General features: G+C 34.4%; 2 protein-coding genes across 2 annotated transcripts in view; one reads left to right on the forward strand and one right to left on the reverse strand.

The window, feature by feature from the left end:
- LOC107463022 (CRM-domain containing factor CFM3, chloroplastic/mitochondrial) overlaps positions 1 to 5,729 on the forward strand; it is a 23,379-nt gene extending 17,650 nt beyond the window's left edge. Inside the window, exon 12 of the transcript XR_008002023.1 lies at positions 5,525 to 5,729. The gene's annotated coding sequence lies outside the window, so the exon portion shown is untranslated. The remainder of the gene's footprint in view (positions 1 to 5,524) is intronic.
- Positions 3,159 to 12,320, reverse strand: LOC107463058 (structural maintenance of chromosomes protein 2-1-like). The gene is given in 21 exon segments (XM_016081778.3): positions 3,159 to 3,534; positions 3,845 to 3,919; positions 4,480 to 4,705; positions 4,792 to 4,880; positions 4,958 to 5,051; positions 5,156 to 5,340; positions 5,414 to 5,581; positions 5,655 to 5,795; positions 6,623 to 6,841; positions 6,985 to 7,101; positions 7,482 to 7,578; positions 8,395 to 8,486; positions 8,843 to 8,905; positions 9,098 to 9,157; positions 9,296 to 9,460; positions 9,575 to 9,625; positions 9,627 to 9,761; positions 9,853 to 10,143; positions 10,252 to 10,395; positions 10,524 to 11,204; positions 11,762 to 12,320. Coding segments are annotated over 21 exon segments (3,531 nt in total). The 5' UTR covers positions 12,080 to 12,320; the 3' UTR covers positions 3,159 to 3,414.
- Between the last annotated feature and the right edge of the window lie 4,908 nt (positions 12,321 to 17,228).

Here is a 17,228-nt window from a genome sequence, read left to right on the forward strand (position 1 = left end):
GGCCTCTCGAGACCGAGTTCTTCCTTTTTCTTGGCTTCCCTTTCCCTCTCCTTAGTTGAGGGAGGGGGTCCAGGTCGCCAACTCAGGTCCCTTAATTTGGCATTCTCTTCCATATTGATGTACTTTTCAGCCCTCTCTTGTACATCACTTAGAGAAACGGGGTGCCTTTTAGATATGGACTGTGAGAAGGGACCTTCTCTGAACCCATTGACTAGCCCCATTATGGATGCCTCTGTGGGCAGGTCTTGGATCTCCAAACATGCTTTGTTGAACCTTTCCATATAGGCTCGTAAAGACTCTCCGACCTCCTGTTTTATTCCCAGGAGGCTCGGTGCATGTTTCACCTTGTCTTTCTGAATTGAGAACCTCATCAAAAACTTCCTTGAGAGGTCTTCAAAGCTAGTAACCGACCTCGGGGGGAGGCTATCAAACCACTTCATCGCTGCTTTTGATAGAGTGGTCGGAAAAACTTTGCATCGCGTAGCGTCGGAAGCATCGGCCAGGTACATCTGACTTTTGAAGTTACTCAGGTGATGCTTTGGATCCATGGTTCCATTTGCTTAAATGATGCTTCGGGTCTGTGGTTCCGTCATAGAGGTTCATATCAGGGCTTTTGAAGTTTCGTGAAACTTTCGCCCTCATTATGTCCTCGCTGAAAGGATCCTCTCCACCCGAGAGTTGTTCTTCTTGTTCGTCGCGGGAGTTGTGACTCTTGAGGGAAGATTCTAGCTTTAAGAGTTTTCTTTCTAACTCTTTCCGCCGCTCCATCTCCTCTTTGAGGTACTTTTCAGTTTCTCTTTGCTTCTTCCGCTCTTGCTCCAATTGTTCCAGGCGGCTGTGGACTAATCCCATTAGTTCAGCTACGTGGGATGGTCCGCCTTTTTCTGATTCGCGCCCATCTGAGGAATTCACCTTCGGGTTCTTTACTCCGGAGGTGCCTTCCCTATGTTGGTTATTAACTTCCTGGTGTAGAGCTAGATCCGCATCGTTATTGCTCATGTCCAGGTTCTCTTGTTCAGAATCTGTTTCCACATGGCCTTCTTCATGGGATCTGTCCGCCATCAATGGATGATCTCTCGGGTCCCCGGCAACGGCGCCAATGTTACGGTGGGTAACCGGAGATAAATAGGATGGATGGCGTTGGGTGGTCCAAATATATGAAGGAGGAGGGCTCCGAATGAATCTGCAACTCGGGAGACTCCGTCCGACTTGTTCGCGTGAATGAATGGGGAGTGGTACCTGCAAAGACACTCCGATGCCTAAGTTAGCAAGGGTGTGAGCAGGTCTAGAGAGTATTGGACTTAGAGATACCTGAGGGGTGTCAGTGTATTTATAGTGGTGAGCCAATAACCACCGTTTGAGTAGTGCCGTATCTTTAGGGTGTTAACCGCCCCATTATCTTGGGGAGGTTAAGATATGGCTTTATGAAGCGGTTAGAGAGATTTTAGGGGCGGTTACTCATTTGAATGAGTGTTTATCTGCCAGCTAATCTCACATCCGACTTCTTCAGACCAAGTCGTGGTTAATACCGACTTCTTACGTGGAGGTCGGTACTTAGTTAGGCTTAATCCTTCAGATTAGGCCTTTTATTTGGACCTGGGCCTTTGTCGTTGGGCCAGAGTATGAACAATAATTTTACTGCACAGTTTGCTTTATTTATAATTATTATTACTATTTATTTTTGGTAAATAATTATTATTACTATTATTATCATTATTTATTCTTCTGGGCTTTATATTTTTTGTTTATTGTTACTATAAAAGCATTTCATGGCCTAATTTGATTTTTATGTCCAAAAGAGTATTTCATAATCCAGATAGCATGGCCATTAGGGTGGCAATATACATCCTATCCATGGATATTCAACCCGATTTGCAACGGATAAATAGGGTGCAGGTAGGATTCTTGTGCAGATAAGACAGGGTGCGGGTTGAGTCTCAACTCTACCCAACCAACCCGCACCATATATATATATATTTTAAGTGGATGTTGAACTAAAGATCTCTCACTAAATACAAATGATTCTTAGTTATTAAGAGAAGGTCATTAATTGATAATTTATTATGTTTTTTTACGTAAAAGTCAATTCTATTTTAAATTATCATTAAATTATATAATAATGCTACATCTTTTTTGGATTAAGTCTGTAGAGTCGGATACCCATATGTTAAAAACGGATAGAGTTAGAGTTGGAATATTCTTAATCTATGGATTGGATTAGGATTATATTTAAACCTTAACCTATCCTATCTATTGCCACCCCTAATTTGGCCATACCAAAAATAGAAAAAAAAATTATCTCCCTTAACAATCCATTAATCTCTCAACTATGCATTAATTTATCCTGTAAACATGACCAATTATTTTTTCCCAACTAACGAATGACTGTCACCCATCTACTTCACATCAGCTATTGTCCCCATTGTGGCTACAGGCAAACCACGCCTGGACAGCTCCTTCATGTCACTTCATTTCAGCATGTACTGAAAAATTACTGTCAACACCATAGCACAACCCCTTTCTTGAGGGGAGAAAAGCTACAGTACTCATCTTCGTCATTTATTTTTACATTTCTTTCCTCAAGGGATTGCACTCCTTATTTGTACATGATTTGTTTTGCCTTTTTCCTGCCTTCTTTCTATGTTAATGCATATTCTTACTTAGGAGTGGAAAGAGGTCAGAAATTTGTCAAGGATTGACAGCTGACTTGTGCTCGGCCTAACCTTACTTGATCTGTCACGTGCGTCTAGATTCAAGCTGTTATAAAAGTCTTAAATTTATTATTTAGTCAAATCCATATTTGTAATTTAACCTAACTAATTGGTTAGACTTGCTTGGCTTTGTCAAAATATAAATAAATACAGAAATTATTTTTCATAACAAAAAACTTATTAAGTTGTTTATACTTTATATTTTCATATTTTAAATACTATAAATTTTTATATATTATCGTAAATATTAAATTTAATATATTGCATATAAATAATTTTTATGAATAGTGATTTTTTTAAGCCAAAGGAGTGCCGAAAGGGTGCGCAGAGGGCGTTTAGATACACCACTACTAGCCACTGGCTGGTTTCGAAACCAAGGTGCATTTCATGCAAGGTGCACTGGCTGGCTGGTTTCAAAACCACTGGCTAAGGCTTGCGTAAGGGGTATGAATACAAGAAAATTAAACTATATTTTACAGCAAAACTCTCCATACACTTTTACATTGATGATTATAATCCATCTGAAATGGATCAGTATGGATTTACTTAAACCAGGTCCAACATTAAGTTCTTACTCTACAGAGACTAAATACTAATACATAAGAGCCTTACAGTGTTTGTTGTTCACAAGTTGAATGAACATTTTCTTTTTCTAGCAAGGTGAACTCATTTGCAGGATTGAACCAATAAAAAATTCAATATTTCACTTGCTTTGCTTAGCAGCAACAGTTCGCTGAACCGTTGAAACACCGTCGACAAATTTTGTCCGGAAAAGAACATTTGCATTATTAAACATGCCTTCCTTCAGTGAAACAACAATAAACTGCAAAACAAGAAACCAAAAGACACGAGGTTATTCAATTCAACGAGTGCTGAACAGACACTTTCTGAAAATCTGGAAACTAAAAATGAATTTAGTTGTTCCTCTCAAAAAAATAAAAAATAATGAATATTGTTGGAAACATTACTGATTTGAGTGTCAACCAACTAACCAAGACAAACTACTGTTATTAGTATTAATAAACTTGGAGAAAAATTTGGTTGGGTTTCATTTTTTGGACTTAGAAAAATAAAGGATTCAATGAGTTCAAGGAAATTACACCACACTATAAAAACTAGTCCTTTTTGTTTACCTGGGAGTGTGGAAAATGAGTCTTTATCATTCTCCCTATGTTCTGTGTGTGGCTTAAATCAAGAGCCGCATCAACCTGCAACAATTAGAAAATTAACTCCGAAAGGAAATCTTCAAATATAGAAAGAATGAACCAAATGGGGAATGGCAGTGAATTAAGATGAAACTCGCGAGGTAAGAATACAATATAGAGAGGGGGAAAAAGGAAAAGATGTAACTGTTTTTAATACTCATAAAATACAAGTTATTTTAGTTTTGGATTCTCAATTTTTTTTATTTGGTCATTCTTTTATACATTAATAATTAATAATAGAAGTAGAGAATAAAGACATGAAAAGTTGAAAACCAACACCTCCTACATTCTCAATAACCAAAAGTAGAAGCTCAATAGATCAATCTCCAAACTCAAGCTAACAATATTCTTTCTGGCTGAATTTAAGGTAATTAATAATTATTATTGTAATATATCCAATAAATTGCTTTGACTGGATTTACATTGAGGACGGAAATAGAAAAGTACCATGCAATAATTAAATTCTTAACTGCAAAGTGAACAAATCAAAGGGCCATTGGCATTTTATTGGATACCAAGGTTCTTGCTGGTGGTGGAGGAATCACAATTCATGCAAAGCATACCTCATCAAGGATGTATAGTGGAGCAGGTTTGAATAGCAGCAGTGCCAGAATCAGAGAAAGTGCCAGTAGAGATCGCTGACCTCCACTTAATTCAGACAATGACTGTTTCCAGACACCTCCAAATGCAACCCGAACCTCAAGACCATCAAGAAAACTGCATCCTTCTGGAGGTTCTAACTTAGCCATCGTACCCGGTAGTAGTGTAGAAAATATGGATCCAAAATCACTGGGGAAAAAAAGGCATTGCCAAATTGAAAAGCATGTAAAATAGATGGAGTAAAGGGCATATATGAAGTGGTGGAAAAAACTCACTTGTTTACTTTGACCCAGGTCACATTTAGTGTCTCCTTCTTTTTTTCATCCAACTCTTCAATCACTTTCTTGATTTTAGACTTGTCATTCTGCACAACACAATGATAGAATAACCAGTTATGCAAGAAATGTGGCAAATTATTGAAATAGATGGGCAAAAAGAAACCTCAATTATGTTTTTCTTTGACATTAAATCGTTGTACTCGTCTTCTGCCTTCTCAAACATTGCCATTACTTTCTTGTTGACCCGTTTCTCAAGCCTAAGGGAAAAATTACATGAAATCCTTTAACAATATAATAATCATAGTTGCACAAAACATTTATTATTATTATAACAGTAAGTCAGTTTATCACGTCAACACACCCAGACTGTTCAGCTTGAAGCTTTTCAAGTTCATCTTTTGCTTTACCAGGATCACGGGAAGAAAAATCATAATCAGTTCCACTTCTACCAAACAACTGTTTTTCAGAAGCAATCCAAGCATGCTTCTCTAACAATTTATCCACTCTCACAGAGCAGTCTTTCTGTTCCATCTCCATCCGTTTTACCTAGAATAACAATAAGGAATTTCTTCATTAGCAAGGCACCTCCAAATGCATAGATGAGAAAATAAATTATTACCTCATTTTCTATCCTTTTCCTTTCAAGATTACTCTCACTAAGTTTATCTTCAATTTTTTTCTGTTCCTTCATAATACCACTGATTTCCTTGTCACATTCCTTCATTTTCAGGCGAACTGAGTTCAGCTGTGACTGAACTTGATCAAGATCATTCCTTGCAGAATCAACCTACACATGGAAAGTTTGAGGCCACAACTCTTGTTCACGAAGAATTCTAAACAATATAAATAACTATTCTTACTGCAGAACTTTGCTCTTCTACTTCTGATGTAAGATTACTGATCTGTGTTATCAAAGAAGCTAGTTGATTCTCCAAGGATGTTTGCTCCTTCATAACAGCTTCCATTTCCATCACAAGTCTCTCCTTTTCATTATCGTGTCCCTGCAAACCAGCAGGCAAATTGTTAGAGAAATTGTTAGAGAAGCATTATCTAATAGTCTTCTCTAAGCAATCCAAGCATGCTTCTCTAACAATTTATCCATCACAAGTCTCTCCTTTTCTTAATCTTTGGATTACAATAAGAAAAATACCAGTTGCAAATTATAGTGAATTCCACAATCTAGATTGGAAACTTCAAATATTTTAGTACTCAAATTCCAAATTGTCCCTCAAAAACAGATGGGCAGGACTGGCATAAAAGATCATGGAATTTCTTGAAATACAAATCAAGGCTGCCATAAAAATAGCAGCATTATGAGCCCCTACTCTCTTAAAGGTGCCTTACGCCTTTGACTACCTTGTCAAAGGATCAAAGCTGATATATCCCCAAAATGACAGTAGTCAGCAAAGAAGGCACTTCGAAAAATTGTCAAATTTGGCACATCAGAAGTTTCGTTGCACCTTGAGCCACATTATGGGTGTTAGAATATCTATGAATCTGTGAATAAAATAGTTATGACCTTATAGGATCAGATAAAATCTTAGGAATTGTTATAATACAATTAGTTAATTGTATATATCTTATAATTATGTACAGATTCTGTTTCAGGCATAAGCAATCTCCAGTGTGTAGCCAAGATATAAGGAATAGACTATAAGCCATAGACCTTTGTGTAGAGCCCAACCATTCATTCCAAGATTTGAACCCACTATCACACTAGGAATGGCATTATTTACTTGTAGTAATACATTTCAAATTTTCTAATGGAAAAAAAATTAAAAATAATTTCAAATGAATCATGATGATGAGAAAACATTTTGAGAATTACCTTCAGGTCTTTTAAAGAAGATTGCACTTGGGATTTGATTGACTTTATCTTTTTCTCTAATTCCTTCAGCCTACCCTCTCGACTACTGTTATGTTCTTTGATTGATTTCTCAAGGGATGAAACAGTCTTGACACATTCTTCATAAAAAAGTTGTTTTTCTTTTACTGCAACTTTTGCTTCGTCAAGTTCTTGCTCAAGCTTCTTCACCAACTCCCCAAGCTACAAAGAGAAACAAGAAAGGAAGCATGTTGACAGAGATATATAACATGAAGAAAAAAGAACTAAAAAATTGACGAAATCAAGGTAAAATTGGTGTGTCTAGTACAGGGTCAAATTTTGGAATGAAAAGAAAGGAACAATACCTTATGATGTTCATTTTGCTCAGCTCTGCTCTGAAATAGTGAAAGATCATATGACTTAAGTTCTAGTTGTGCTTTGAGGTCTTTAAATTTTTTCTGAAGAGGGAGAAGCTTTGTAATCTGTATTACACAAGATTCAAGGCCAAGTACAAAGAACTGTGAGATTGAAATTTATCTCGGAATCATAAGCTTACTAGAAAAGAAATAGCACCCCTGCCCACCCACCCAACCCCCTTTTGTTGGCTTGTCTTGTTTTTTTGCGAGCCTTCTTGTTTAAGGGCTTTTAAGCAGCCTTCAAATTTTTCTCAGGTTTTCCAATCTCTTTTTGTTATCCTTTATATATATATCACAATGTCCCTCTACCTTTGTTCAAATCCCAGCCATCCTACATCCCGGGATCCCAACATTACAGTTTTTGGGACCTCCGGGATGCAGCAAGATCCGAGAATGACTACTATGGTTTCCATATTTTATTGGAAAAAGCAGTGTTGGGGATCTACCTTTTCTTCAATCTCCAATAACCTTCTTTGGTGCACTGAAAGTTTTGACTCAGCCTCAGCCAAATCATGCAGTTGCTTCAAAAGATCACCACTACCCCTGTTTTGTCAAAGCCAGCACAATGTTACAAGAAATGCTTACAATTTCTCATAATATCATCTACACAAAAGACAATGGAACCTCATAATAAAATACGTCAAAAATTTCTATGCATTTTTAACACTTTCAATTAGAGTATTGGACAAACCTACTCTTGCTAGTCCTTGGAAGTTTATCTGGCAAGGTTTATTTTGTTTTTCATTAGTCATGGTGATAGACTAATAGCCTTACTCAAAACTTGAGGGTATACTTATGTAGAAATGTTCCTCATTCTAGTGGTTTTTGAAGACCTTTTCAGCTTAATTCTTTTCATGATTCTCCTATTTGCCAATTTTACCATTTATCTTCATCTAACTCCTGTTCAAAAATTCTTTTATAGGAGCTTGCAAGATCATTTTTATACATGTTTTCTCTTGATCTTCCTTATGAGAATTCTGTTAGATCCCCTCATATTGATCATACATTATAACTTCCCTGAGATATAAATGTCGCCTAGTGCCAAATATTTTAACAAGAGTATATCTGAGGAAAAACAAAAATAGGGCTGGTGGCAACATAACAGAAGAAATTGAGAGCTTGTCACTACACTGAATTCCCAAAGTTGGGATAGTGAAAGCATGGTAGGAATAGAGACTAGGCAAAGATGTGTTAAGGGGGAATTGTTACTTGAATACCATGAGCAATGAGTTCCAATTTCTTTTCTTTTTCCCAGTTACATATACCATATCAAAGGGGGAAGATCTCAACTGATATGTTCTCCAAGTGAATTAATACATACTTTAATTTTCACTTTCACGAAACCAGATAATGGCATACCTTCGGCTTCCACCAGTCAAAAGGCCACTTGGCTGAAATATATCTCCTTCAAGAGTGACACTTGTTGTATGAATATTCCGATTAAATGCCACCTAACATTCACAAAGTGCAATCCAAATTGAGCATGCATATAGGAGAGTAAAATCCTCAAAAGGTATTATGCTAAGACAATAATGACTGTGATCAACAAATAGACAAAGTATCTACTAGTGGAAACAAATGAAGACTCATCCAAGAGAACAGCATATTTACAAAAACTATAGTATTGTAAGAGAAGCATGTAGAGGTGGGCATGTAGTCACCAAACACTTCTTCATAGAAGATATGCACATTTAGCAAAGTAAAGAATAGGGAAAAGATGGTTTTCTTTTGGGTGGGTGGGTGTGGGGGGGATGCACATGTAATGTGTAGAAGGCCTAAGCAGCAAAAGATGGTTTTCATCAATTACCTCCTTTGCAGCTTCCATGGTCTTGCAAACAAAAGTTGAACCAAAAACGTACTCCATTGCTCTCTGAAACAAAAGTACAAATTAAAAACAAAACTGAGTAATTTATCCAAAATAAAAAAAAAAAAGTTCAATCTCAGCATCAAATTAGTTTATTGAGTTTGGCTTAGGTTATTTTGTGTTCAAGACAGCTTCAATCAACATCTTTCTAACAAAGTTTAGGGGAAAGAACAGTAATATAAATTCAAGGAGTAGCACCTTCAATTCTTCTTCATAACCAACCAAAGAAAGTGCTATTTCAGCATTCTCTTTCCCCACCTGAAATTCAAGTAAGAAAAATCGTCAGCAAAGTTAGGTAAGGAATCAAGTCAGTCAGAATGCAAATTAATGAGATAAAGAAAAAAAATAAAAATAAAAATAAAAACTAAGTGAGAGATAAAAGTTGCAGAGACCAACCAATCTAGTAGCCTCTTGTTGAACTCTAGCGGGAACACTATAGGATTGTATTTTGTTCAAGGGTATGATTGTCACTCTTCTTCTGAGTTTGCCATTCTGTAGTAGCTGCTTTCCAGTATCTTCTGTGTCAACAACAACATTAAACAACTTTCCACCTGCTGTAACCTGAAAGTAAACATGTTATCAGATTAACATATAAATAAATTTTTACTAACAAATTCAGATAAATATTATCATACATGTTCACCAAAAAAATATAATGTGATCGTGCTATCCAACCTCTAAGGCAGTCATTGTGGACTTATCCTTTACTTTGATGAGTTTTGCAACTGACACCTTTCACCTTTGATCTATCAAAGTTTTTGACAGGATCACAATACGTGAATTCAACATTTGACAAGTATGCCGAAATATTGCGTATTTCATCCTTCCACTTTTGTACACAATCCACCTCAGATGCACGATCCTGAAAAGTTTTTTTATAGACGAAAATATCTTAGTGCTAATCCTGTTAGATTGTAGAGAAGTGAATAGAAGCAAAACAAAGCCGATCTAACCCTTTGCAGAGCGTCCATCTCTCCTTCTTTATATGGAATAGACTCCAATTCGATCTTAACATTTTCCACGTCTTTTCTTCTAGCGGCAAGCTCATTTTCTACAGAAACAGCTTCTTCACGCTTTGACCTTAATTGTTTAGTTTTCTCTTTCAGTTCCTTTTCACAATGGCTAATTTTGGTTTTCAACTGTTTCAGTTCTGTTTCAGCACTCCCAACTGCTATCTTTGCATCACCTAGTTGATCCTCTAAGCATTGCTCTTCATTCCCACTGCTCTTGCCAGCTATAACACCCTGCCAACAGTTTTGAGCAATAGAATACGAAAAATCCACCTCAACCTGATAGTCTACCCATTGACATGAGAAAGTTGTGAACATGAAACCAATATATGCTTATGGTACCTGATATTCTTTCTCATGCTCACCCAGCTTCTTAGTAAGCTCATCGACCCTCTTTTTAAGATCTGCAGCTCCCTCTTCAGCTTTTTTAACAGCAATGGCCTTCTCTTCTACAGATTGCTTCAGTTCTTCAATACTTTTCACAATCTTAAAAATATCCAGGGTTTAAACTCAAATATCAGGTTCACAAAATGGACATTTTAAATTTAACATTTAAATGAATCTATAATCATTAGTACCAAACAAAGTTAATACCAAAATTACTTCCTACTTACATTAACCTTGTTGGTTTCTTCACTTCGGAGAGTGTCTATCTTATTATTTAACACAGATGTTTGCTTGACAAGACTCTGAGAAAGTGCATCTACTTTATCTGAGAGAGATTTCACTTCTCCACCCATTCTCGCCTCTTTTTCAGAAGTCAACTGAGCTATTTTTATTTCCATTTCCTTTATTTCTACCTGAGCCTTCTTAGCACTTTCATCAATCTCGGTTATCTTTGATTTTGCTTGTTCCACCTCAGATCTAGCATTGTCTTTAATCCTCTCTGCTTGAACAAACTCATAAGCAATACAAAATCTTCTAAGCCTATCTAAATCAGCATTGCCATTAGCCCATTGCATATACTGCATCCTTTCTTTTCTCAACTTCTCCAATGCAGGCAATATCTCCTGATCAAGAAGCTTGTTAATCTCATCAACCTTACTTTGCTTCTTTTCAAGTGTTTTTAGAGCAGCCTCTTTCTTGGTCTCATACATTCTCGTCCCTGCAGCTTCCTCAAGCATAGACAATATCTCTGGTGGCTTCATATTTAAAACCTTAGTGATGCGCCCTTGCATTATGAGAAAATGTGGATTATTAACATTTAGCTGCACCGAATGAAAAAGATTCTGGACTTGACTAGGCTGTGCAAGCTTCCCATTGATCAAATACTTGTTCCTCCCTCCAACTACTATCTGCATTGTGCGTCAATTAAAGACATAGGTATACAAAACAAGAATTACTAACTAACATCTGACTTTAGAAGCAATAGTTACCTAAACAGTGCAGTGAACAACCACTTGAAACCTTAAAAGTATAATGAGAAAATCAGTTCACACAACTATGAATCTTAGAACCCATAAGTCAACTTTTTTTAGTTTAACATTTTATTTTCTTTTATGTTAAATAGTATCAAAATTAGAAATTACAAAGCTGTAAATAGATCTTAACTAACCAGAACTAAAAAAAATATATACAGAATTTAGACAGACAAAACCCATATAAAATAATGCTTTCTTTTTTTCAAAATTACATACTATAAGTTTTATTTTATTTTTTGTCAACTTTTGTTTGCCAATAATGTACAGAATTATAACTAGTATACAAAAGAGAAATTGCGAGCTCTTAACAGACAACTTAACGAAATATTAAAACGATCACTTATAAACGGCTAGTGACAGAAAATTTAATTCAACCAAAACATCTAAAAGCATCAGAAACAGATAAATTCAACAAATTAAAAAACAGTAACCTGTCTTGTTACTGTAATCTCGGAATGGTCTTCATATCCGAGAGGGCTTCGACTCCTATCAGAGTTATCGAAAACAATTGACACCGTCGCTTTTGTAATCCCCGCTTGTCCCTGCTTGTAAACAAGCTCCTGGAGGTTCGAAGCTCGAACCTGCTGCAAATTGGTGATACCCAGCACGAAGCAAATCGAATCGAGAATGTTCGATTTGCCGGAACCGTTCAGGCCCGTTATGGCATTGAAGAACGGGTCGAAACCCGGAACAACGGTTCGCGTCGCATATGATTTGAAACCTTCCAAGCAAACCTCCTTAATGTACATCGCTCGAAAGTATAAAAAATTGGGAATAAAAATGGAAGAAATGAAGGGCGTAGGGTTTTGGAGATCGAAACCCTAAATGAAAGAGCTTTGGTTGAGTGCTTCACCGCGGGTTGTTGAAGGTTTCAGGATTTAGAGAGTGGGAAAAGGGAGAGAAAGACTTGAAATTTAAATTTTGAGGTAAGTGATGATGGATCTGCGTTGTTTACTTGTTTTGTTGTGTTCATGAGTTGAAGACTTGAAGTCAAGGGAATGACCAAAAGGCGGGAAAATACTTTTTGAGTTTTGGTTATCATTTAGAATTTTAGACCAATAATTTTAATTTTAATTTAATAATTTCTGGTTCAGCAATGAATTTTGGTGTAAATTTTTGGGAATAAGCCAATACTCTTGTGATAAAAATGTGGATAACTATTATTTGGGGCCAACTTTCTCAATATTGAAGGAATAATTAATTTTTAAGACAAGTTTAAATAAATGAATTTTAAAAAAGTAAGACTTAGTATGTATATAAATAGAGGTTTAAATTTTTAACAATATACACGATCAATAATAAAAATTTTTATCCCTCTTTTATACTATCAGATACTCTTTTCTATTTTATATAAGATACTACATATATTAGTAAATATATTAATCATATTTATTATATTGAGATAGTAATTGTGAGGAATATTACTACTAGAATTATTTATTTATAACTCTTTTATTTTATATTTATTATATATTCTTTATTTATTTTACAACACAGTATCAGCATGAGATTTTGACTAAATTTTAAGAAGATTCAGATAACAAATTTTTTTATGTCAAAATTCTCTTATCTTAAATTTAATGCTCTTAATATATCTGGATAGGGACGAAGCTTTTCATGATATTTTATATAAAATGAGTAATACTTCTTCAAACATATTATTTAGCTAATTTAGTTGTCTATCTTTTCAGTAAAATTATTTATGTGTATTCGAAACTTACATAATTCATTCATTTGATAATATTTTATGCCAAATTTAGTATAATAGCTTTTGAATTTTTATCTTTTTACCTAATTGAAATTTTACAAATTGAAAAAAAAATATATTGAACTATAATAAACTTTGATAATTAACTTTTTGACAATAATTTAATTTAATGTTATTTTAAGTTTTATTAATTTTTTAGATACAAAATTAAGATATTCAAAAAATATTAGTGTTATAATATTCAAAGTTTCGATCATTTAACTTCTAAGCTAATTTTCAGACAATTATAATTTTATGTATTATCTTTAAAAAATTAAATAATTTTTTATCAATTTATTTAATATTATTTTATATTTTTCTATTTTCTTAATTGAATTTTTTTATCCATAAAAAATTTAAATTATCAATTAGCGTATATTATAATTTTTAATATTTATCATTGTAATGATAATTTTTTTGCATATTTAATATTTTATATATTATAATTTTTTTACAAATATAATGATAAAAATAAAAAAAATTATATCTTTTTTAAGAGAAAAACTAATGTTTAAAAAAAATACATAATCTATAATATCAACATCTATTAATAATTTTACTAGTCTAATAAATCATAAAAAAAATGATTCAATGTAAGTATATAACTTTTAAAAGTTTAAATAATCATAACTAATTAATAAATTTGATACTATTTGTTTGATCTTATTTCTTTAGGATCCTAAAAATAGTTAGTTTTAATTTTGACTATATCATTCAAACAAAAAAGATGAAATTAAAAGATGTTATGATAAATAACATCAATATAAAAAATATTTAAATTATTATTATTTATCTGGTACAAATTATCCAAAACGATTTCAATATGTTTGGTTTAACATTTTTTCTTTGTAACTAAAATAAAAATACAACATATTATTTTCTATTTTTTAAATTATATATTGGTCCCCTTAAAATTTCTGTTCAAGCTCCGCCACTGCTCGTAGCCATACTTTGTCTCAAAACCTCTTTTCTTGTCCGAGTTTGCTCTCCAATTTCTAAAAAGGAGGCCGAGTTCTTTTTTTGTGTGTGCTCCGACTTTATTGCAGAATGTTGCCCTTGGTTTTTCTTTATTTATATCGGTGGAAATCATGGCTTCTGTGCCATATATATGTTGAAAGGGAGATTATTCGGTGGTAGTTTGAGTTTTTTTCATATGCTTATATCATTTGTGTGAGCTCTGAAAAATCAGTCAATAGAAGTCTACTCGTAACAACTTTTTGCTGGTGACTTGCCCAAGATGAATACCACAGATTTTACTATAGGTTTCATCTAGAACCTCTTGTATTCGAAGTAGGGATGCACTTTGATAAAGGTGTTGAGATCCCTCTTTTATAGAGAATATTACAAACTAAAGTGTAGTGTTGAGCTTCTTTCATTAATCTCCGTGCCTCCCTTTACTCTTGAGGAAGGATGTTGAATTTGATATATTCAACGCTTGGAGTTATCCATCCCTAGATTGTAAGGATGTCTGTCTTGTTGACTTCTTTTGATATTGAAGGTGGCTATAGTATTTCTTGAATCAGGATTTTATTATTGTCTCCGGCTTTGTACTGGCTAGTTTGGAGAGGGCATCAACTTGACCATTCTGCTCTCGGGTTATATGCCTGACCTCTGTTTCATAAAACTTGGCTAATTTTTTCCAAATACCCCATCATAGTAGGATCTTTAGTTTGGTAATCACCATTGATTTGTTGGGTTATTACTTATGAGTTGATTAAACATTGTTCTCTTCAAGGCACCAAGTGCTTTGGCCATTCGAAGGCCGACAAGCACGACTTCATATTCAACTTGGTAGTTGGAGGCTGAAAAATCGAACTTTAATGAGAGTTCTTCTTGCTGAGTTCCTTCTTCATTCTTAAGGATGATCCTTGTCCCTCTACCATCTTTGTTTGATGATCCACCTTCCAGTCGTGGAACATCCTTTTTGCTCATCGGTATATTTTGTAAGGTAGTTGGCCATATATTGCAACTTGATGACCGTCTGAGCTTCGTACTTCAAATCGAATTCGGATAGTTCTACAACCCACCGTAGCATCTGCACTACAATATCCATTTTTTGGAGGATATACTTCATGGTTTGATTAGCTCGGGTTTTGATGGTGTAAGTTTGAAAGTGGGGTCACAATCTCCGGGATGTTAAGATCAAAGTATATGCAACATGCTCAATTTTCTGATAATTGAGCTCAGCTCCTTGTGGTACCTTTTTAGTGAAGTAGGCGAGCTTTTGCCCAACGTCTTCTTCTTTAAATAGTGTAGCGGCTACGGTTTTGTTGACGACAGCTAAATATAGGATAAGCTCTTCTCCCGTTTTATATCGGATAAGAATTGGAGGCCGAGGCAAGAATTTTACGAATTCTTGAAAGACTTTTTCATATTCTTAGGTCCATGTGAAGTCATGTCTCATTTCAAACAGGTCAGTTTAGCTTCAATGCCCCCTTTGGGTGGGCATGAACCCCATAAATTTTTTTTGCTTCTACGGTGAATTTGTACTTTGTGGGATTTAGCCTCATCCCATGGTGCCTTATTGTTTGGAATACTTCTGTCAAGTCGGATTACAAGTCGTGTTCACTCTTTTTAGAGGAGACTTTAATTGTTCTGTCTTCTGCAAGTCCTCTTGTGATAGCGTGGATGCGTTACTCCAAAGTGCTTATAGATTTTTTGTGATCTTTTTCTATCATTGTATTCCTATCTTCTTTTGTGGTCCAACGTCATTGTAGCAATGTATAGTAATTAGTCCGACTTCTTTCATTATTGTTTTAGATTGGCAGAGGAGGAGGTCTTTTTCTATGGCATATTCTTATGTGTATACTCACTAAAAAAATACATAATAGAATGTAGGAGTGATACATATTACCTCGGGACCTGTGTCTCTTCTGGTAATGACTTTGATGCCTCCTTCATGGAAGTGACTATGCTGCAAGGAAGACTTATATTTATGTTGTCTCCAATTTTACCGTAGTTGGTTGTGCAGTTGTATTTTTTGTGCTAACAAATCCATCAAACAAAGTTCTTTTACAAGACTTTTTGTAGATTCTGCCATTAAGTCTTTAATTAGACCGGTTATTTTTTCTACTGGAGAGTAATAAGGGTCTTGTTTACTCTTTTCCTTCTCACATATTTTCTCTTGCTAATTGAGTTTTCTTTTAATGTTCTTTTTTTTAATTGGCTTTTGAGTTCGTTTTAGTTTGCTTTCTACAATGACTTTAAGACGGTGCTTTCTTCTCCTTTGTTTTGGGTATGCTTTCTTCTTGGATGCCATCCATCTTTATTGGTGTGAAAATAACATCAAATTCTACTCCAAAATTATTTTTTTATATTCATTGGCAATGATGCAATTTATAGGCAACCAACAAAAGATGTACCATGAGAATTTTCAGTGTTATTCACTGCTTTGTTGTAATTGATTTGTGAATTCAATGAAGAAAAAACTGAATTCATCAATTCATTGGCTGATTGGGTTGCATTTAAATTGGCTGATGCTACATTTTCTGACATAAGTTGGAAAAAAATGTTTTATTATTTTTATCTACAATGTTTTTCATTCCTTCTTTAATTACTAACCAATATATTGTATCTTATTTTTTTTCTTAAAATCTATGTATTTGAAACATACAACTGCTCCATTTTCATGAGTGGGCGGACACGGACCAGGTAGAAGTCCACAAAAATTTTGATAAAAAACATAATTATATATAAATGTTAATATTTATTTTATTTGTTATATTATGTTTATTCCTAAAATAAATAAATAAATTAACTAAAAAAATAGTGATAATTAGCTTCATGATATTAGCTAATTATAAGTTATTTGGAATATGTCTTAAAATATCAGTAGTTCATTTAAACAAATGTCAAAAATTTAAATTTTACTTTGTACATATAATAATTTGTTGGACAATGATAGAATCTTAAATGGAGTTCAAATCCACGACATATTAATTCTTGATCTGTTATGCTAGAGTATACTATGAAAAAAAAGATAAAATAAAATATCTATACATAAATTTTACTTTATATATTTTTGCCCCCATTATTAATTTTTTCTGGGTCCGTCCCTGTAAGTGGGTATCATGATTCTTTCTGAGGTTGTAAGTTGGCACCGATGTCCTTGTGCTTCCTATTCCATGAGGAGATCGGGATCAATCTCGTTC

Source organism: Arachis duranensis, chromosome 8 (genome assembly GCF_000817695.3).
Source record: "Arachis duranensis cultivar V14167 chromosome 8, aradu.V14167.gnm2.J7QH, whole genome shotgun sequence".
Lineage (NCBI taxonomy): Eukaryota > Viridiplantae > Streptophyta > Magnoliopsida > Fabales > Fabaceae > Arachis > Arachis duranensis.